General features: G+C 57.0%; 1 protein-coding gene across 1 annotated transcript in view; it reads left to right on the top strand.

The window, feature by feature from the left end:
* The window catches only part of ARAP1 (ArfGAP with RhoGAP domain, ankyrin repeat and PH domain 1), a 136,586-nt gene that overhangs the window by 95,367 nt on the left and 18,747 nt on the right, over nt 1-22,472 (top strand). The window contains exons 15-27 of the mRNA XM_054015922.1: nt 576-711; nt 1,952-2,054; nt 3,255-3,450; nt 4,204-4,243; nt 4,861-5,024; nt 6,304-6,516; nt 8,563-8,668; nt 10,623-10,770; nt 11,857-11,943; nt 12,856-12,924; nt 13,602-13,719; nt 18,264-18,377; nt 21,336-21,478. Of these exons, the coding sequence (XP_053871897.1) occupies nt 576-711; nt 1,952-2,054; nt 3,255-3,450; nt 4,204-4,243; nt 4,861-5,024; nt 6,304-6,516; nt 8,563-8,668; nt 10,623-10,770; nt 11,857-11,943; nt 12,856-12,924; nt 13,602-13,719; nt 18,264-18,377; nt 21,336-21,478 (1,637 nt within the window). The remainder of the gene's footprint in view (nt 1-575; nt 712-1,951; nt 2,055-3,254; nt 3,451-4,203; nt 4,244-4,860; nt 5,025-6,303; nt 6,517-8,562; nt 8,669-10,622; nt 10,771-11,856; nt 11,944-12,855; nt 12,925-13,601; nt 13,720-18,263; nt 18,378-21,335; nt 21,479-22,472) is intronic.

Below are 22,472 nucleotides of genomic sequence, written 5' to 3'. Positions count from 1 at the left end.
TGCTGTTTGAGGTGGCACAGTCCATCTGCCAGGCTACAGCAGCTGGCTCTGTGGCTCGTTTAAGTCTAGGTCAAGGTAAGAGTGTCTGCAGCACAGGGCTGGGGCTTTGTTCTGTAAGAGAGCAGAAAACCCCAAGAGAGAGAGACAGACACACCCGGGGTGGCTTTGGCGATGGGGTGCGACCCAGGACGGGTAGGGTGTCAGATGTCTCTGTAGATGCCTAGCATAAGCCGTAGCAGCTCTTGACTTCGGTTAACCCTGTGGCACCAGTCCAGCTGGGGGATCTGGAGTCCTGCCTGCATGTCATTAACAGAGTTGTTTGTGAACTCCGATGTGCAAACCCAGCGCCAGGACCAGGGGTGGCCCAGAGAGCAGAATTTGGCTGACAGACCTTTTGCTGGCAGTGCGGAGGTGTGGGAAGGGAAGGGCCCAGCCTGGCTTTCAGATCCCTGGGGAAACTTGCAGGCCTGGCCATTGGACAAACCATTCTTTTTGCTTGGAAACTGACTGGGTTTTGTCTGGGGTCCATGAGCCACAGTAAACACTGCGCCCCCTTTAACTCCTGTCCCCTGTAGAATTCAGCCGCCGCTGGTGCACCCTCAATGACAGCATCTTCAGCTACTACGAGAACGACCGCAACGCCGTGCCTAACGGCGAGATCAAGATGGAGGAGATTGTGTGCCTGGTGAACAACCCGCCTGACACCCACGGGTAAGGGTCTGCCCACCCCGCCTGGCCCCAGGGGGCCCCTGCCCGCAGAAGCACTCTACAGGGAATGGGAACATAATGACCCCTCTCTGGCGAAGGCTGGAGCAGCAACAGTGCCGAGGCCAGTGAGTGCTAATGACGTGGGGAGGGCCCATAGGTGCCGTACAGCCATTTCTAGACCTGTGTGCGTAACAAGTGAGTTTGGGACTCCCAGTGTCTGATCATGGCTCTGCCAGTGATGTGCTTTGGACACGTTACTTAAATCTTTGTCTGAGTTTCCCCATTAGTAGAACGGGACTCAGACCTATCTACCTTTGCGGGGATCATTTGCTGCGTGAGTTGGCTGCATCGCGACAGGAATTCCTTGCAGCAGCATTAAATCTACCTTGCCTTGGGTCTCAGAAGGGTCTTTCCAGTCCCCAAGGAATTTGTCCCCTCCAGGGAATCGAACCACCTGCGCTGGGACAGGGCCAAGTAAACCTAGAGCAGCCCTGACAGGGGTTTGTCCAGCCTGGTCTTACAAACCTCCAGTGACGGGATTCCACAACCGCCCTTGGACGCCTGTTCCAGAGCTTAACTCCCTGGAGAGTTAGAAAGTTTTTCCTAACATGTATCCTAAACCTCTCATGCTGCAGATTAAGCCCATTACTTCTTGTCCTACCTTCGGTGGACATGGAGAACAATTGATCACCGTCCTCTATATAACAGCCATTAATGTATTTGAAGACTGTTCTCAGGTCCCCCCTCAGTCTTCTTTTCTCAAGACTAGACATGCCCAGATTTTTTCAACATTTCCTCACAGGCCAGGTTTTCTACCTTTGATCATTTCTGTTGCTCTCCTCTGAACTCTTTCCAGTTTGTCCCCATCCTTCCTAAAGCCTGGCCCCCAGAACTGGACACAGTTCTGCAGCTGGTAGAGAGGGACACTTACCTCCTATGTCTTGTACACACTTCTCTTGATGCACCCCAGAATCACATTAGTTGTGGTTTGGATATTTCTATACCAGCCTCCTTCTCCTGTATCTTCCCAGCGGCTGCCTGGGACTCTCAGAGCTGCTTTTGCAGTGAAGTCCTTGTTGTGGGGAAGGAAACTGGGTCTGGGCCCCCTTCAGGGGACTGCAGAGCAGTGCGGGCTAGTTTGGAGTAAAGGTGGAGATGGGACCAGAAAGGGCTCGAGGTCAAATGAAATCCTCAGTGTACGTGTCTCCTTCCCTCCTTTCTTCTCGCTCTCTCCCTTGCGCAGGTTTGAGAGCACATTTGAGATCTACATCGAATCGGAGAGACTGTACCTCTTTGGGCTGGAGAACCCGGAGGCCATTCGGAAGTGGGTCAAGTCCATCGCCAAGGTAAGGGGCACCCCGGCGCTGAGAAGTGGTGGAGGGAATTTGCTAGGGGTTGAATCCCGGTCTGGATTTGAATGGAGCATGGTCTCCAGACAGGGGTGAAAGTAACTTAAGGGACTTACCGGTACGCAGGGCCGGGGTCCTGAGCAGGCGGGGGGGGGGTGTCCCTCGGGCAGTAGGGACGTGGCCTCAGGCGGAAGGGACGGGCCTTTAAATCCCCAGGCCCTTTAAATCGTTGCCGCTAAGCCAGGGCTCTGGCAGCAATTTAAAGGGTCCGGGGCTCCAGCTGTGGTAGCGGCAGCTGAGAGCCCTGGGACCTTTAAATCACCATCAGAGGCCCAGGGCTCCCGGATGCCGCTGCTACCCTGGGGCTCTGGCAGCGGCGCTCTGGTGGCAATTTAAAGGGCCCTTTTAAATTGCCCACCTGGGGAAGCTGCCCCCTGCTAGTACAGTCGGCTGTGTACCAGCTCTTGCCGGTACGCCGGACCGGACTGGCCAGGCTTACTTTCCCCTCTGTCTCCAGGACAGTTCCCAAGTGAAGGTCCTGCACAGGGCGCTCCGGCAGCTAACTGGGCATGGGCAGCGAGCCTCGGGACTGGGACGTTGTCCTCGCTGCATGGTCCTGTCCTTTCAAATCACTCGAGGGCCCCGTGTGGGGCTTGTTCACTAGGGCCAAATTTGGAAGCACATCTGGAGCTTAGTCCCCTGGAGGCCTGGGGAACCAGATTCAGGGGCGGTGAGCAAGGATGGCGAGTAACCCCGCCACTACAGGAGAGATTCGCTCCCTCTCACTGGGACATGGGGAGCTGAGGGGCCCAGCGAGGAGAATTCCCCAGCACGTAGGGCTGCAGTTTAGGGGTGTGCCGGGGAGGCCTCTCCACAGCACACGCTGCTCCGGAGATTCTGGGGCCACAGCCCCCAGGCCGCCCTGGGGAAGTTGCTCTCAGTTAGAGCAGCCCCTGAGGCTGCTCTAATTTATGCCAGGTGCTGCGCCAGCTCTCGGCCGGCCCAGAATCCAGGTGGCACAAAGGCGGCTAACGCCAGCTTTCCCCTCCCACTGTCATGCACACCCCCGCTCCCCCGGAGGTGCAGCTCCCCGGTGGGCTCTGCGTCCGGCTCCTCGTGCCGTTCATGGCTGGGTAGCTGTAATGACGATGGCTTCTCTCCTCTCTTCTCCTTGCCTTGCTGCTGCCCACGTCTCAGTCCTTCATCCACCCCCGAGCGGACGAGCTGCTGAGTCACGACTTCGAGCGGATCGGACGGCTGCAGTACAAGGGCGGCCTGAACTTGGCGCGGGCCAAGGAGGGCTGGTTCGCCCTCACCCAGTCCGTCCTCTACGCCTTCTTCGAGGACAGTGACAAGGAGGAGGCTGTGCACCTGAAGAAGCTGCAAGAGCTCTGTATGCACCACACCCCTTCCTGCTTCCATGCTGTCCCTCCGCCTGGGCCCCTTGCCTTGCTTCTCCCTAGGGAGGGGTCTGGTCGGTGTCATCCCCACCCACCCCACGGCTTGCCCCGTCCTTTCCCCTCGCCACGTTAAAACCCAGTACCGTGAGTCCGACAGGCCACTGGCGTTTTACAGAACAGTCCATTTACACAGCACCTGTGATCCTGGAGGATCTCGGCGCACGTTATGGGCCGGGATCGCTCCCTCAGTGCTGAAATGCAGCCTGCTCTGGGGAGGAACCTGCCCCATTGTTCTCCACTAGTAACGCTCCACAATTACACTCCTAAGCGGAGCAGTGAGGGAGAGCACTCCTCTGATAGACTCTAAAGGCAGCAAGATGGTTGCCCAGGACGGAGGGGTTAATATCCCTTCTGCAAAAGGTGCCCCAAAATCTTTCAGGTGCATATCTCCCATGGCACAATGTCCCCCAACCCAGACTTGGGGCTTGGTTCAGTGCCAACTCCAGGAGGCTAGTGCCACCTGCCGCACCGCTGTCCAATGTACCACCCGGAGAGAAGTCTGTTAGTGCCACCTCTCTCAGCTCCCTGCAGCACCGCTGCTGGGCCTCCCGGTGTCAGCTCCTCTGTTGGCAGCTGGCGCTTTCCCCAGCAGAACCGAGCTCCTACCTCCGTCTAGCCACAGGATGGGGAAGGCGAGCTTCCCGCGCTGGTGCAATCTCACGGCATCTCTGCTTTTCATTTCACAGCCGTCCAAGGGGACAGTCTGGTTCTGGTGGAGAGAAGAAGGTAAAAAGCCTCTTTGCGCTTCGTGTAGTGCAGGGCAGAGCCAAGGGAGAGATCCTTCGGGTTCGTTAGATCCTGCAGGTTCTTAAAAGTGGCGGGGTTCTCCTAGAAAGCCGAAAGGGTCTAAAAATAACCAGCGGCACCGGAGGTGGTGGGTGATGAGATGGGGACTTCCCTAGGTCCCTTGGGCAAATCTTAGCAGAGGCAGGAAGCAGCAACCCCCTGCTATATGCTCAGTGGCTCGTGTGAAACAATCTGGTTGGCCTCAGTCCGTTGCCGGGGGGGCAGGCGTTCACCACGTCTGACATTGAAGACCTGCCCCTGCTTCACGCTGCCAGCAGAGGGCGCAGAGGTTGCTGTCTCTCCAGGGAGATGGGCAGGGCCAGGCTGAGACACGTCGCGGTGGGCAGGGCTGTGGGGGGTAGCGTGAAGACGTGGCTGCCCAGGGCTGTTCACCCAGTACCTTCCACCCACGTGGAATTCATGTTAGAGGGCAGGAACCTCTGAGGCTAGGGGTGCTGCAGCCTAGACGTATCAGCTGACGGACTCTCCAGAATGCATAGCAGTCCCGGTTGTTGCTTCCCAGCTAAGGGGCTGTGGGGCCTCGCTTGTCTCCCCAGGACGCTGTACATCCAAGGGGAGAGGAAGCTGGATTTCTTGGGCTGGGTGGCTGCCATCCAGAAGGCTGCGGGGAGCTCCGGCGACACGTTGTCCGAGCAGCAGCTCACGGAGTCGGACATTCCCGTCATCGTAGACAGATGCATCGATTACATCACGCAGTGCGGTACGTCCCTGTCTGTGGGCATGCAGCAGGCCCTCTCCCCCTCGCCTGCGTGCTGGGGGCACCTCTGCTTCCAGAGGCAAGCCCCTGGCCCGAGAGATGGTTTGGTGCTGGATGGGCCATTGGCCAGCACCGTTACCCATCACCTCCCTAACCCCTGCTGACGAAGGCTGGGGTTTCTCCTTCCTCTGCAGCGTGGGGCGGGGGTCACTATAGGTTTAAACTAGTATAAATGGTGGATTCTCGGTAACTTGAAGTCTTTAAACCGTGATTTGAGGATGTCAGTGACTCAGCCAGAGGTTCAGGGTCTATCACAGGAGTGGGTGGGTGAGGTTCTGTGGCCTGCGTTGTGCAGGAGGTCAGACTAGATGATCATGATGGTCCCTTCTGGCCTTAATGTCTATGAGTCTGAGTCTATAATGGAACCGTAGTGACAATTCAGAGGTGCAGACTATGGCACACCCAGCTCCAGGAGGACAAGGGAAGTGCAGGCAGGTATATTACCACCTGTCTTCTCTCCTTGACCTACTGCAAGATGCATCCATTGCATTAGCACGTTACCTCCGCCCGGCCTGGTGAGGGGGTAGGAAGGCTACTTCTGTGGCTGGTTGCAGTGATGGGTTCAGGGCATTCAGTGTTGTGTTTATGAATATATGGCTTAGCAGCTGGTCTTGGCCATGGGCAGAGTCTTTTCCTTTGACCACCAGCTCTCGCAGTCAGAGAGCTCTTCCGTAGTGGCCAGGTCTGAACACCCCTTCCTTAGCTGGCCGCCCTATCTCCTGCCATGTGCCTTCCTCTGCGACAAATTCCCTTCCTCCAGATGGACCGACGCCTTAAATTCCCTTCTAGCCCATGCTCGGGCCCCTACCTGGGCTCTTTCTAGGCGTGTCGAGATCAGCAGCGCCGCGTCTCAGTGTTCTGATGCAGGATTGATGTGGGCCCAGCCCAAGTGTGGGCCTGAGGCTTAAAGGACTGATGATTACATGGGTTTGTTTCCTTTGCTAAGGGCCGGATCCAGAGCCCCTAGTGTCCAGGGGAAAGACTCCCAGGGACTAGACTGGGCTTTGGATCCAGCCCTATGACCCTCACAGAAATTGGTGGTGGTCACCAGGCACATGCTGAGAGAGAGGCATTGGTCTTCCATTCCTTGCAGAGCTCCGCTTGGCTTCTTGTGTCAGGCCAGTGGGAGGGTGGGTGGCCTGTGACTCCCTGTGGGAGAGTTCTTTGTTCTTCACATGAGGCTGTTTGCATCACTGACCTCGAGTGACCGCTCCCGCTCCAGGGCTGACCTCGGAGGGGATCTACAGGAAGAGCGGCCAGAACTCCAAGACCACCAGCCTGCTGGAGATGCTCCGAAAGGACGCACGCAGGGTCCGGCTCAAGGAAGGGGAGCACCAGGTGGACGACGTCTCCAACACGCTGAAGAGGTTCTTCCGAGACCTCGGGGATGGGCTCTTCACCAAAGAGTTCTGCCAGGACTGGCTGAAGGCAGCAGGTAGGGGGCGCTGCTGTCCTCTCTTGGCAGAGCCTTGAATGCAGGTGTAACGACAGGAGCTGAGTCTAGGTGATCCAGGGGTCCCTTCTGGCCTTACAGTCCATAAATCTATGAGTCTGACACAAGGGGGTGGCATTGCAGGGAGAGCAGTGGTAGCTGGGTGCCCTGGAGTGGGAGGATAATGGGGAGTCCAGGTTGTTAACAGGCCCTGCTTTAGAGAGGAACGTGTATCCCAAGAGGGGAGACTAATCTGGGTTGGGGTTAGATCAAGGGATTGGAAGTCAGGGTTGCTGGTTCCAATCCCAGCTCTGCCACGTGCCTGCTGGGTGACCTTGGGCAAGTGACGATCCCCCCCCCGTGCCTCAGTTTCCCCATCTGTGAAATGGGAGTTACTTAACTGCTGTTTGCAAAACACTTTGAGAGGTAGACATCAGAGAAGGACGAATCACTGTCACAAACTCTCACTCCTCTGGCTGCACAGCCCGTCCTCGGGGACAGAACTCCCAGCCTCTTGCTCCTAGAGTTCAGCTACTCTCCGTGAGCTCTAAGCCCTGCGGGCCTGCGACACACAGTTCAGCAGTTCTGATGCCAGCCAGTAGGGGGCAGTGTGACGTGTCCACACCAGCCAGCTCCCTACAGGATTCATATTATGATTGATTATTGCAGGATTAGGCATTTCGGCTGCGGGTGGAGCTTAGTTATCTCAGGTCAGTAGCAGACATCTCAGCCAGCCCCTCTGCCTGTGTCGCTCCAGCACTGCACAGCAGGGTGCTACAGCCTGCTCATGGGGGCTCTAGTCTGAGAGGGCCTGAGAACAACTCCAAGATGTCCTTTCCTGGTTTATTTAGCCCAGAGCGCTCGCGCTGAGCAGGTGGGGTAGACACACAGCTGCAGCAGGCTAGTGCCACCGGCTAGCTCCTCCGTGGCACCATCAGGCTGGGAAACAGCATCTGGGCTGCAGATGTTTTGTTGGGAGAACTATGGGCGGGTTGAGGCCTCTGTTTCCAGGGGTTAGAAGTGGCCAGGCGCAGACGGGGCCATGAATCACAGGAAGAGAGATCTGGCGCCTGCCCTGACTGAGTGGGGAACACGGCACAGGAACCAGGTCCCTCTGCGGTGGGAGGATCCGAGTCTTCCTGTGGGGCAGGGCTGAGGGGAAACAAGGGGAGCAGGGCTGGACTGAGATGCAGGTGTGTCCCGGATCTCCAGCCTCGCAGGGGTGGGGGGTGTTTCTCCTCTGGATGGGTTCGCGGCAGGTCAGAGGGACGAGGCGACGCTTCGGCTCGTCCAGCACAGCAGAAAGGACGCCGGACCGTTCACCCTTTCCAGCTGGAGCTGCCCAGCAGCACCAGCACCGGGGATGGGTGAATCCGGCTGACAACCAGCTGAGATGCGAGCGGGGAGCTCAGCCGTGTCCCTCCCCTCCCACGCCCCTGCCTGTCCGGACTGTCCTCCACCCACGCCCCTGCCTGTCCGGGCTGTCCTCCACCCACGCCCCTGTCTGTCCGGGCTGTCCTCCACCCACGGGCTGTCCTCCACCCACGCCCCTGCCTGTCCGGGCTGTCCTCCACCCATGGGCTGTCCTCCACCCACGCCCCTGCCTGTCCGGACTGTCCTCCACCCACGCCCCTGCCTGTCCGGGCTGTCCTCCACCCACGCCCCTGCCTGTCCGGGCTGTCCTCCACCCCAGGAGGCTGCAATCCTCTGTGTGCCGCCCCAGCCCTTCCTCTGCGGCCTCCTCCTGGCTGAACAGCAGCTGAGGGCTTGTGTCTAGGGGCGGGAAGCCAGGTGATCCCGTGAGGAGAAGCAGCTGGCGGGAGGGGATGGGGCAAGTGAGGGGCAGTCTGGGAAATGGATGGACGGGGGTCAGGCAAGCAGAGGAGGGTCCGGTGAGAGCCCAGCTCAGTTTGTACCATGGATGACCCCCGGCAGGGAAGCCTAGCAGCCAATCCGGCAGCATTTGGCTGGTCGCCTCCTCCCCCGAGCCCACCCACTCTGCCACCGAGCAGCTCTGCTCACTCTGTGCTCCGCTTCCTTCCCCGCCAGCGATTGACAATGAGGAGGAGAAGATCGGCCAGTACCGCCAGCTCCTGAGCAGCCTCCCCGTGGTGAACAGAGCCACCGTCAAAGCGCTGATCAACCACCTGTACCGGTAAGGGGGGCGCGGCGCGGCCGAGCCCAGCTGCGAGGCTCCACTCGGGGCCTGGCCGAGGCCAGTGCTCTCCGGTGGGTGCCGGAGCTGTGTGCCTCGTCCTGCCAGCTGGGCACGCAAGGCCTAGGGTCCACCCAGCTGGAGAGTCACTCACCAGGGCTCCCTGCTAAGGAAAGAGGCGCTGGGTTTACCTGCTGGTTTGGGATGCAGCGAGATACGGGTCGTTCTGTCCCTAACAGGCTGTGGAGGGGAAGGGTCTAAAGCCAGGGATTCCGGAGACCTGAGCTTAATCCCCTGCTCTGCCACCAGCTTCCTGTGTGACCCCAAGCATGTTAGTAGTGAACTTCCGCACAGGGGCGTTGTGAGACCCTCATCGAAAGGAGGCTCCAGATACGCACAGTGTTGTTAGGATGAAGGCCAGACTCAGGGTCAGCAGAGCAGTGTTTGTCTTTCCCAGAGCTCCTGGGACGGGTTCTTCTGCCTCCCCTTCAAAGAGCCTGCACCTTTTATGGCTAATGGGTCCCACCTGCCAGGTCTGTGTAGCCGTTTATTTTATTGAATGTTAATTATACTACAGTGGGTTCAGCTCTGGCAGCTACAGTCTCACGTTCAGCAGTTCTCTCTCTTTGGTCTGGCTCTAGAGCCCATGGGAACACTTGAAACCATAGGCAAGTAACACAGACGATCACAAGAACATCTCTTTTAGCCGTTTATTATTCGTTACCAACAGAGTTCTAAATGTCACAGCGTTTACACTTCCTAAAGATAAGTAACGACAGACATGCTCACATCCTCCTAGATGGGGTTAGAGTCTGTTGGCCCCTGAGGGACTGATCATCAATACGGGTATAGTTCCTGCTGGAGGTTTCCCATGGGAAGCTCAATTTTTAAGCTCTGGGCACCCTCTTTTATCCTGTGATTCTGTCTATACCTACACTCTGCGCGTGTACCTGGAAGTGTCAACCCTCTCTTTCTATCTGGTCTGTGTCCCCTAGAACCACAAGAGACCCCTATAGGCTGGGCGGATTCTCATTAACATTGCCGTACCACCTTTATTTTGTGGTGAAGACACATGTTGGAGACAATATTTGCTGTTACAGCATTTTATCATTTAAATTTAATCTTCCTGCTAAACTTTCACAATATTACCAGCTGGTACCTCTTTTCACATCATCTTTCGGGTTATTTCTCGGTCATTGACTCATGTCAGCATTTCCTGTCTCCAAGGCCTAAAATAGTTGAGCTAAAATCTTGCAGGTCTCAGCCTACAGGTTTTTGCGTTTCAGCTTGTCTGACTTATGTCTAGTACATGGTTCCTCTAAATACTGATCAATCTTGTACTTCTGTAATCCTACAAATGAACTCTAATTAACATACAATGAATCTGTATGATATAAGATGTTGATTAATCATAACCGCACACAATACATGGATAATAAACTAAAATCATTGGCTACATCTGCCTGGATCTGTCAGGAAGCACAGCTTGTTCCCTTAGACCAGCTGGAGAGAGGAACCCCTTTCCCGCTCCTTGGTAGTTCTGTTCCCAGGTGCCCACCAGCCCTGCCAGGAGCCAGAGCAGAATTCAAACCCCAACCCCTGTGAGCAGCAGCTGGCTGCTTTGACCCACCAGCGTCCCTGAGCCATTCACCAACAGCTGGGGGCTTGCCCTAGGTCAGAGGCGGAGCAGGGTATGTCTGGCCGAGAGGGTCCCCACCACTAGAGAGCCGAGCCTGGGCCCAGACCTTCTAAGGTGTTTAGGTGCCTAGCTCCCAAGGAGATCAGTACCTTGTAGGATCTGGGCCTAGAGCACAACACACAGCAACCCATGGAGGGTCCCCCCAAAACGGAAACCCCGACTGGCATGGCGAGATCTGAGAGGGCCATTGGGGCAGGGCGGGGAGGCAGCTGGAGCTCTGGGAGGAGCTGTCCTTAATGTGCTGGCTTTCCTCAGGGTCCAGTACTTCTCCGAGATGAACCAGATGAACACACACAACCTGGCGATTGTCTTCGGGCCGACGCTCTTCCAGACGGATGGGAAGGACTACAAGGCGGGGCGCGTGGTGGAGGATCTCATCAGCCGCTACGTGGTCATATTTAGCGTACGTAGCGTTCAGAAGCCCCACTCCCCAAAGCGTCTCCCTCAGCGGACCGAAGGCTTCCAGGCCTAGAGCCCGTACACTCAGCTCCCGGGCACCTATAGAAAACGTTGCCTTCTTCGCCCAGCCAGAATGAGCGTTTGCATTGTTGTCCGTTGTAACCTGGCCTCTATCTATTCAAGCTCTTCTGTGGAGCAGTGAGGTCTGGTGGCCAGAACACTAGACAGCAAATCAGGAGACCTGGCTTCTACTGCCAGCTCTGCTACCTTGGGCAAGCTACTTCCCCGCCCCGTGCCTCAGTTTCCCCGTCTTACCGATGAGACTAACCTCCTTTGTGAAGTGCTTTGAGATCCACGGATGTTAAGAGCTTGGCATGATTACTGTTACTATGGCCCTTCGCGCCCATTGTTTTACCCTGGGAGCTTCCTCCACGAGGAAGTTTTTTCCTTTGTCGTCTTTCTGATCTCCAGCCTCTCTTTCCACCCGCCACTCAGCACCTGGCTCCGGGCATACGATTCTCAGCAATGCACTAGCCACCAGATCCTATAAAGCACCCTCTGCAGAGAAAGCCCGGCCATTGGGAGAAGGGTGACTTTGGAGAGGACTGGCTGGATTTGGGGGATCCATGAGGGGAAGGTGGCTGTGTCTGAGCCATGCTGGAGAAATCCAGTTTGCTTGGAGGCAAGTGGAGGGTGGGATTGCGTCTCACAGATCAAGGAGAGACCCTGACGACACAGAGGGTCCGGCTGTACTGCTGTCAGGGGGTGTGAATGCAGCACATACGGACATACCCGAGTTAGCATGAATAACAATAGCAGTGAAGCCGTGATGGCATGGGCTAGGCACTCGACATCGGAGCGGGTGGGGAGAAGCATGGGAAGCCCTGTGGAGTGCCTTTCCTTGGCCGGTGGAGCTGGGCAGGTGGGTGACTCCGGACCAGCACAGCTCAGTGACGGGCAGGAGGCCAGGGACTGATGGGGGAGGCTCGTGTCCTCCCAGAGCTGGGCCCCACATGAAGCTGTCCATCTGGCTTTTCTGTTGCCGGGCTGCCGAGGGTTCGATCACTCTGGCTTTCTCTCCTCTCGGCAGGTGGACGAACAAGAGATGAGGAAACAGCAGGACGAGATCACAGCCATCATCAAGATGCGGATAGCCGGCTCGTCCAGTGGAACCCAGGTAGCCGGCCCGTCCGCCCGCTGGGGGAGGAGGGGCAGGTCTCACCTGCACACGCTCGCTCGGTTCTCTTCGGAGAGCCACTGGGAAACTAAGATCTCAGGAACTCCGAAGGGGCCAGGCAGACACAGTTAATCTCCTCCACCAGCTAACCTGGGAGGGTCGCTCTCCGCTTTAGCAGTCCGGCTGTAGAGGCTGCTTCCGGTTCTGACACACATGGTTTCACGGAGCTGTGTGTGCTGGGGCTGCCCATTCGCCCTCCCAAGAGCAAATCCCCCTTTTCTATCGCTCCCAGAATCCTAGGCGGTAGAAGGGGGCAGCTTGTGAGGTCCCAGCTCGCTCACGCCACTTCCTGTTACCCTTTGGAAGCTGAAATAGAAAACATTTTCAGCTATTTCCCCCTCCCATTCAGCAGCCTCTGGGTCTGTCCTCACATCCCCGGTTAGCCCACCGCTGGACCACCACAAAGCCAGCGAGAAATGCTCCATGTTCCCACTGATGGCTTCTCGCGGCTCCAGTCACTGCTGCTGCTGACCAGCAGGGGGCGCTCTAGTGGGCCCAGGACAAAATTCATTGCTGTGCTGAATTGCTTGAGAATAGGGGGTGGAAACAGGGTCAGCTGCCTTCTGAGCAGTGACCTGATTAAATCACATGACCCACCGATCACATGACCTTCCTTTTGCCCACCTATGGAGTTAAGTGTGTCACAGGTAGGGCGTGGGACCCTTCTCCCCTTAAAGGGCCAGCCACCCTGTGATGGGGGGTTATTCAGCGAATAATGAGGGGGATCTCTGCACCCAGATTAACTCTGGGGTGTGGCAGGCCAGGCCGGGAGGGGATTCACACTCACCAGTGTCGGTGCCCCTCTGTAAACAGGAACCTGCTGGTAAAAGCCCCTTTCTTGTTTCCTTCCAGCAAGCCGGGGACTTCATCTGCACAGTGTATCTGGAGGAGAAGAAGACAGAAGCAGAGCAGCATGTCAAGGTGAGGCGAGGGCAGAGGCAGTGGGAAGGGAAAGAGGCCGTCACTGGGCGTGCCTCGGACAGGCCTTTGCAGAGTCTCCGCCGGAAGCCGTGTCATGTGCTGTGCGCCCCGAGGAAGGGGAAGCTGGAGGGATAGGCCGGGCAGTGGCACGCGATGCTCCCTTCACTCTGATCCAAAGGGCTGGGGCGTCACAGTGCCGCTTGGGGGACAGTCAGGGTGGCGCCGGCGCTCCAGACAGCTGGCGTGAAATGGGGCAACAGATTGCATCCTGACTGCCCTCTGAGCCCCAGCGCTGGACTTGCCCTGGCAAGTGGGTGCAGGGGCTTCCACCTCCACCCCAGGGCGCATGTGACTCTGAGCACGGGGGATCAGGGGATCCTGCTAGGGAAGCTTCGCACATGCCAGTGTGGGGCAGTGCAGAGAGGATTTTCAATCTGGTCCCTTCAACAGCAGAGCTAGTGCCTTCCTCTGACTGCCCCGACAGAAGGCGCAGCCCTGGCAAACGGCTTCCGAGGGCTGCCCGCTAGCCACAGAACGAATGCAAAGGTCCGTGGCTCCTGGTCAGAAGGGCTGGTACCCCACTGGATGCTCGGGCTTGCACTGAGGGGTGGGGGGATCTGGAGACATGACCTGCCATGACGCAGACACGAGAGAGGCTTCTTTCTTCCTCGCCTCAGATCCCAGCCACCATGACGGCAGAAGAGCTGACCTTCGAGATCTTGGAGCGGAGGAAAATCGATACGAAGGAGAAGGAGTACTGGAGCTGCTTCGAAGTGAATGAGAGGGAGGAAGCAGGTCGGTGTCTGGGCGGGAGAGAGGGTTACTCCGAGAATGGTAACCTGCCAGGTGTAGAGCGGGTGGGGCACTGGGTCCGAGAGCTGGATGGACAACCTGCGACAGCTCTGGCGAGCAGACTAGAGCAGGGCATCGGGACAGTCTTGGCTCTGACATTGTGACCTCGCAAGTCACTTAGATCGAACATAAAGCACTTAGTTCGGAAGGAAAAATCAAACACACATCTACCAAGGGGGGAATAACTGGGCAAGGCGGTCGTACTGCTGACAAGGATCTGGGGCTCAGAGTAGATCACAAATGGAACGTGAGTCAATAATGTGATGCAGTGGTGAAAAAGGCTAATATCATTCCAGGGTGAATTAACAGGAGTGTCGTATGTAAGACATGGGAGGTAAATGTCCTGCTCTACTCAGCGCTGGTGAGGCCTCAGCGGGAGAACTGTGTCCAGTTGTAGGTGACACACTTCAGGAAGGATGTGGACAAATTGGAAAGAGCCCAGAAGAGAGCAACAAAAATGATCAAACCTGAGCTGAGGAAAGGTTAATGAACTGGGCATGTTTAGCTTTGAGAAAAGAAGACTGAGGGGGGACCTGATAAGTCAGGGGCAGGCAAACTTTTTGGCCTGAGAGCCACGTCGGGTTTCCAAATTTGTATGGAGGGCCGGTTAGAGGAGGCTGTGCCTCCCCAAACAGCCAGGTGGGGCCCAGCCCCCACCCCCTATCCGACGCCCCCTGCTTCTCGCCCCCAACAGCCTCTCCCAGGACTCCTGCCCCATCCAACCTAGAGGATGGCGTGGACTGCACTCTCAGCAAGTTTGCAGATGACACTAAACTGGGAGGAGTGGTAGATATGCTGGAGGGTAGGGATAGGATACAGAGGGACCCAGAAAAATTAGAGGATTGGGCCAAAAGAAACCTGATGAGGTTCAACAAGGACAAGTGCAGAGTCCTGCACTTAGGATGGAAGAATCCCATTCACTGTTACAGACTAGGGACCAAAAGGCTAGGAAGCAGTTCTGCAGAAAAGGACCTAGGGGTTACAGTGGACGAGAAGCTGGATATGAGTCAGCAGTGTGCCCTTGTTGCCAAGAAGGCTAACAACATTTTGGGCTGTATAAGTAGGGGCATTGCCACCAGATCGAGGAACGTGATCGTTCCCCTTTATTCAACATTGGTGAGGCCTCATCTGGAGTACTGTGTCCAGTTTTGGGCCCCACGCTACAAGAAGGATGTGGAAAAATTGGAAAGAGTCCAGCGGAGGGCAACAAAAATGGTTAGGGGGCTGGAGCACATGACTTATGAGGAGAGGCTGAGAGAACTGGGATTGTTTAGTCTGCAGAAGAGAAGAGTGAGGGGGGATCTGATAGCTGCTTTCAACTACCTGAAAGGGGGTTCCAAAGAGGATGGATCTAGACTGTTCTCAGTGATAGCACATGACAGAACAAGGAGCAATGGTCTCAAGTTGCAGTGGGGGAGGTTTAGGTTGGATATTAGGAAAAACTTTTTCACTAGGAGGGTGGTGAAGCACTGGAACGGGTTACCTAGGGAGGTGGTAGAATCTCCTTCCTTAGAGGTTTTTAAGGCCTGGCTTGATAAAGCCCTGGCTGGGATGATTTAGTTGGGATTGGTCCTGCTTTGAGCAGGGGATTGGACTAGACCTCCTGAGGTCCCTTCCAACCCTGATATTCTATATTCTAACTCCCCCTGTTCCCCATCGGCCCCGCCCGGGACCCCTGCCCCATCCACCCCTCCCTGTCCCCTGACAGCCCCTGGAACCCCCGCCCTCGACTGCCCCCTGCCAACCCATCCAAGATCCCCTCTCCTTCCTGACTGCTCCCCCGGGACCCCTGCCCCCATTCAACCCCTCTGTTCCCCGCCCTCTGACTGCCCCGACCCCTATCCACACCCCCACCCCCTGACCACCACCCCGAACTCCCCTACCCTCTATCCAACCCCCACTGCTTCCTGCCCCCTTACCGCACTGCCTGGAGAACCGGTGGCTGGCGGCGCCCAGAGCACCAGGACAGGCAGCCGCACCACCTGGCTGGAGCCAGCCACGCCACCGTGCAGCACAGAGCACCGGGTCAGGCCGGGCTCTGCAGTTGCACTGCCCCAGGAGCTCACAGCACCATCGTCCAGAGCATTGCGCCGGTGGCGGGGCGAGCTGAGGCTGCGGGGGAGGCAGAACAGCAGGGGAGGGGCCGGGGGTTAGCCTCCCGGGCCAGGAGTTCAGGGGCCGGGCAGGAGGGTCCCACGGGCCAGATGTGGCCTGCGGGCTATAGTTTGCCCACCTCTGTGATAAGTCTTCAACTACATGAAGGGCTGTTATAAAGAGGACAATGATCAGTTGTTCCCCATGCACGCTGAAGGTAATACAGAAGTAATGGGCTTGATCTGCAGCCAGGGAGATTTAGGTTAGGTTTTGGGAAAATCAATAGCCACTTTGAAGATAGGCCTTTCCCTCGCTGTGCCCTCGGTTTCCTTTAAACAGGGAGGGTTACAACTACTCACCTTTGGAAAGTGCTTTGAGATCCTTGGATGAAAGGCCCCACGTTAATACTAAGTAGCAGCAGAGGGCCGAATCCTGCAAAGAGCTGAGCACCCAGGAAGTCAGTGGAAGCAGTGGGTGCTCTGCAGCTACTCAGGACCTCTCCGGATTTTGCCCGGCCATGCTGTGAAAATCCCAGCGGCAGTAAAGGCCTTACACGAGCAGTGTTTCCCGACCTTCAGAAGGCTGAGCCGCCTTCAGGAAGGGGAAACCGCCTGCACCCATTCGGCTGGGCCATGTGTCATTCAAGGCCCATCCGTCTGCAGTAACACCTCCCCTTTGCCTCCCCGCGGGGCGTGGGGTGAGCTCACCTCACGCTGTGGCCGGTGCTGACATACGCTGTTGTTTCTCCTTTAAAGGCTCAGTCTTGCTTCCACTGAAGTCACTGGCAATACGATCAGTGAGGTCAGCGGGGGCAGGATCGGGGCCATGATGGGGAAGTAGCTTGTACAGATTTGAAGGCCAGAAGGGATCATTATGATCCTCTAGCCCTCTTTGGGCACGTCTTCACTTGAGTCAACTCGGGTTCTACCTCGGGGTTTGACCCTGACCACCTCCTGTCTACACACACAGCCGTCTCACCTGAGCTTAGTGGTGCTTTCAGCCCGAGCTAGCGGGTGCACCCTGGGGTATAGGTTAAAACCCAGGTGCGTCTTTCACTTGGCCTAGTAACCTACCCACTTTACAGAGGACACAGACTAAATCACTGCAGTGCTGATAGTCCTCCAACACCTTCCCACAATTCCCCCCCGTGCCCAGGACAGACAAGTCCTCCCACAATTCCCTGGGAGAGAACCATAGTGTGGCTCAGCGTCTGCAGCACGAAGAACCCGGGATCATTCCCCCGGGTGACACACAAGGGAAGACAGAGTAACGTGGGTGAGGCTTTGCAGGGGGGCTTCTCACCCCCCAGGCAAGGCTGACCCAGGTGCCAAACCCGAGTGAGCTCTGCAGCAAAGACAGCCCTTTTGGCACCCAGCTCTGATCCGTGGCCTTTCATCCGTTGATCTCCAAGCTCCTGACAAAAACAGGAGTATCATTAATCCTGTTTCCCTCTGATGGCAACGGCACCCAGAGCTGCACTGGCTATGGTCTGCAAGTACCTCTTTTTCTCCTCATCTGCCTTCCCCGTCCCCTCTCCAAGCGGCAGCACAGTGCCAAGGAGCTCTGTCAGAAAGCTGGGCTCTCCACAGCAGAGTGGGACAGGAGAACTCGTTAGGAAGGTGACTGTCCCGTTCAAAAGCTGTTTGTTAGTTGATTGGACTAGTTAATTCACCCTGCACTATGCTTACTATTGACTTCCCATCAGTAGTATAATGGTGTAGTTCACTCCCTAGTATTTTCTGGTTCCCTAGCTATATTTTTTTACTGTGGCTGATACGTGATTCTGTCAGATCGCACAAGCTAAGCAGGATCTGGCCTGGCCAGTGCATGTATGGGAGACCCGTAACAAACATTTCGGCGCTGCATGACATGGCACGGATGTTTTCCCTCTGAATCTGTATTGAAGCAGTTACCCAGCGTTGTGCTAGGGGGCGCTATGCTGATGATGAGTCAGAAAGCTGAGGGACTGAGCTCTGTGGTCATTAAAAGCCCCCAGGCGCTCTTTGCCAGAGAAGATGCATGAGGCCTTGGTGTCCAGCCTGAATCCTCGCATTCTGCTTCCATCCTGCAGCCTCAGCTAGAAAGGATCTCATTCACTGCCTCTCCGAAGCAGTTGGGTAGTGTTGCTATAGGCTGTTGAACAGCCACCCACATTCCACCCCAGAGGTGGCTGCATTCTGGTGGTGGGGGAAGAGATGCTTGGGTCTAGTTGGTAAAGCACTTGAAGAGGCTCTATACATGTAAAATGATGATCCTCCCCCAAGGGGCGTTCAGTTGGTTCGCAAAGAGTTGAGTTAAAACATGCAGCTTTGGTCACCGTCAGCCTGGTCGCGGCGGGGAGGGGGTAAGCCAGATGGGGGCATTAATACACCTGTTCCTCCTTCCCCGTGCAGAGCGGCCCTTGCACTACTCTGAGAAAGTCCTGCCTATCTTGCACGGCCTGGGGACGGACAGCTACCTGGTGGTGAAGAAGCAGCTGTCCATGGAGAACATGCTTATCTATCTAGGTAGGTGGTTGCAGGGTTGTGTCGGAGACATACCTCAGTGTAGACGGGATCCAGGCCGCTCAGGGTTCTCGCACTTCCTAGTCTTCATTGTCCAAAAGAGAGAGCGAGCTGGCTGGTCCGATCCACGCGGCACAGAGACACGTGCCCTGTAGAATCCTGCACCCAGATGATCCTGGGTCTGTCTAGGGTTCTGTGCTCTTCCCTTGTCAGTACTGGGTTGTGCTAGGGGGCACTAGGCAGCAAACCCACAGCTGGGGAACGGGAGGGAGGGGAAAAGGAAAGACCTAGGAGCGTGCGCACGCCAGCCGGTGCCAACCAATGGCAGGGAGAAGCTTTTCAACCGGACAGACGGGCTCAATCCAGACCCAATTGGAGCTGATCCTGCGAACAGAGGGCAGAGACATGACATCAGCGTCTTTCCCCAGCGCCTGCCCTCCTTCTCACTCACCCTGCAACTCGGATGGGAAGCCCGTTTATTATCAAGCCCTGCCCTGGTCAGTTTCTGCACAGATCATTTGCCATGTCTCTGCCCAGCAGGGGCAGTGGTGCTCTCTCCCGCAGCCCTGCCCCCTGGACCAGGGGATGGCAAATGTCGCCTGACCCTGCAGCTCCCGTTGGTGGTTCCTCAAAGAAAGAGGAGACTCCTTTGCAGAGAGAGCCTGGGACGCAAGGGAGCAGGGTTAGAAACCCTCAAAGGGAGGCCTGCAGCGCCCCAGAGAGAGAGAGAGTTGTTAGGGGGTTTGTTCCTTCACCCCCTCACATCCCTGGTCCTTCTCGCATGAACAGAGAGCAACACTACCCGAACTCCAAAGATGCAAACAATTTGATGTTTATTGGGGTGAACTTCCAGCAAGCATGATTCCAGTTTCCTTCCAGTGTCCCCCTTCCCAGCTCTGACACCACAGAGCCTTGCCTGTGTCCCTGTTCCCATTCCCCCCCCCTACCTTAGCAAAACATGATTCCAGTTTCCTCACCCCCAGTCCCTGTTCCCATTCCCCACCCCCCACCTTAGCGAAACATGATTCCAATTCCCCCACCCCCAGTCCCTGTTCCCATTCCCCCCCACCTTAGCAAAACATGATTCCAGTTCCCTCACCCCCAGTCCCTGTTCCCATTCCCCCCCCACGCCTTAGCGAAACATGATTCCAATTCCCCCACCCCTAGGGTTACCATATTTTGTGCCTCCAAAAGGAGGACACTCCACGGGCCCCGCCCCCAGCCCCGCCCCCAGCCCCGCCCCCGCCCCAACTCCGCCCCCTCCCCAAAGTCTCCGCCCCCTCCCCTACTTCCCGCGAACATTTGAACCGCGGGAAGCCTGAAGCAGGTAAGGGAGGTGTGGGGGGGAGGAGGCGCGGCCCAGGCTGGCCCCCCGGCGGCTCCAGCCTGGGTCGGCTCCAGCCCTGGGGTGCCGGCCCCAGCTGAGCACCCCCGGCCCGGCCCCCGGGTCCCCGGCCCAGCACCCCTGGCCCGCCCAGCACCCCCCACCCCCGGGCCCCTGGCCCGCCCAGCACCGCCGGCCCCCGGCGGCCCGGCGCACCGCCCGGCACTGCCGGTCCCCGGCGGTCCGGCGCAGCCCCCGGCGCCCCGGCACCGCCGGTCCCCGGCGCCCCGGCACACGCCCCGGCACCGTCGGCCCCCGGCGGCCCAGCACACCCCCCAGCACCGCCGGCCCCCGGCCGCCCGGCGCACCCCCCGGCCGCCCGGCACCGCCGGCCCCCGGCGGCCCGGCGCACCCCCGGTCGCCCGGCACCGGCGGCCCCCGGCGGCCCGGCGCACCCCCGGTCGCCCGGCACCGGCGGCCCCCGGCGGCCCGGCGCACCCCCCGGCCACCTGGCACCGGCGGCCCGGCGCACCCCCCAGCACCGCCGGCCCGGCGCACCCGCCGGCCCCGGCCCAGCCCCCGGCCCAGGATTTTCCCGGACATGTTCGGCTTTTTGGGATTTCCCCCCGGACGGGGATTTGAGTCCCAAAAAGCCGGACATGTCCGGGAAAATCCGGACGTATGGTAACCCTACCCACCCCCAGTCCCTGTTCCCGTTCCCCCCTTACTTCCTGATTGACTGCAGACTATATAGTAAAACTTGCGTTCTGCTTAGCTATACCTTAACCAATCATTTTACTGAAATTTAACTAACCAATCCTAACATATTGTAACCTGGTTATTTAGCCAATTAAATCCCACCACCTTAATTGGTTTACACCCAACAAAATTAATTATACAGCAGCCAGAAACAATCACAGAACCAGACAGAGATTATACAGACAAACAATAGGGAAGTGGAGCCTACAGTGATAGAACAATACAGAAATAAGGATTTCACATCCCAGCTATTGATAAGTGAGTTCTTGCCAGACAGGATGCCATCACACTAAGTTTCCTTTTACATCTTCTAGACTCTTCCCTTTCTCTGGAGGTGATAGGAATATCAGGACAGGATTGTATTCCTGACAGCCCAATAGCACCTTATTTCAATGTGACTGGTTTGGAATGGGAGGATGTGACCGTTCACTTCCCAGTTTATGGCTGGCCTCTGCTGCTTAGCCGAAGGCCTTAGCTTAAGAACAGGCCTCAGACTGTCCCAGTACGAGAAGGCCCTTACACCGGCAGACAGTGATTTTGATTCTTTCTTTTATACCTCTATAACTAGCTCCGTGAGAAGAATACACCTAAATTCTTAAAGTACAGGCCTTTGCAGACAGGCCTGAATATCTGTATCCTAACACGAGTGTGTGTGTGTCTCTGTGTCCGCGCCTTTCCTTGAGGCCACCGCTCCCCGTGGAAACCCTCATTTGCCAAGTATGGCACCAGTAGGGCAGGTTCTGGGCTCTCCCCTCACCCCACTGCACTATGCATTGTCTGCCAGCTAGAGGCGGGATGGGAATTACCCTCCGGCTGGTGCGGCGTGGGCTGCAGCCGTGTGTTTAACCCCTCGCCGTCCGGCTCTGTGCTCTCCCCAGCCAGCAGAGTGAGCGACAGCAAGCACGGCATGATGAAGTTCCGGGAGGAGAGGAACCTGCTGGGGCTCGGGCTGAGCACGGGCTTCCACGACCGGTACTTCATCCTGAACAACAGCTGCCTGAGGCTCTACAAGGAAGTGCGGGTGAGCTGCCTGGGCTGCCGCAATCCCCTCCCACCACCCGTCCTTTCCCATGCCTCCTGGCCTGCAGCGCCCCCTACTGACCGAAACCGGCATCCTTTTTTCTGGCACCAGGTCCCCTCTGTCATCCACTCTTTGCCTCTCCTTACCAGTAGCTGTAAGATCTCACTGGGGGGGACGGGACTCTTCCTCGGGGCGACGCTGTGGTCAGCGGCACTCGACTCCAGGCGTTTCAGTTGGTTTTGTTTCCGGTGTACCCAGGCAAGGTATTTCCAGCAGCGAGGGGGACGTATCAATGCCCGTGTGCAAGGCACTGGGGAGACCTCATCTGGAATCCCACGTGCAGTTCTGGTCACCCATGGTCAAGAGAGAGGAATGTAAAAGGGAACAGGTGCAGAGAAGAGCTGTGAGGCTGATATGGGGAGTGGAGGGCCTGTCTTAGGGAAGGAGACTAGAAGGGCTTGCCTGGTTTAGCCTAGCAAAATACAGGCTGAGCGGGGATCGGATAGCTCTGTAAATACACCAGGGAGGGAGAAGCGCTATTGAAATGAAAGGATAATGTTGGCACAGGAACAAATGGGGATGAACTGGGCATGAGTAAATGTAGTCTGGAAGTGAGAAGAAGGTTTCTGACCATCCGAGGAGGGAGGTTTTGGAACAGCTGCCCAGTAGGAGCAGTGGCGCCAACAACCCAGCTAGTTTTAAGATGGAGCTTGTTAAATTTATGACCGGGATTATATGATAGAATTGCCTGTGATAGCCGGGACAGGACTCAGTGACCCAGGAGGTCATACCAGTCCTATGTTCCTATGCAGCAAACTGCCTAGTACGTGTGTGCACCACTTCCCTCTACTGGATGGAATCAGAACTGCTTCACTGTGTGTCACGGGTCCTCTACTGCTAGCAGCTAATGGGGAGTCTCCTTTAGCTCAAGTGCAAAGGGCCTGTGCTTTCGGATTCATTATAACACATGGGAATTTACTTCTCATTCTCAAGT

This window comes from Malaclemys terrapin, chromosome 1 (assembly GCF_027887155.1).
Source record: "Malaclemys terrapin pileata isolate rMalTer1 chromosome 1, rMalTer1.hap1, whole genome shotgun sequence".
NCBI lineage: Eukaryota > Metazoa > Chordata > Testudines > Emydidae > Malaclemys > Malaclemys terrapin.
Note: the sequence above shows the minus strand (reverse complement) of the source record. Positions and strands in the feature narration are given on the sequence as shown.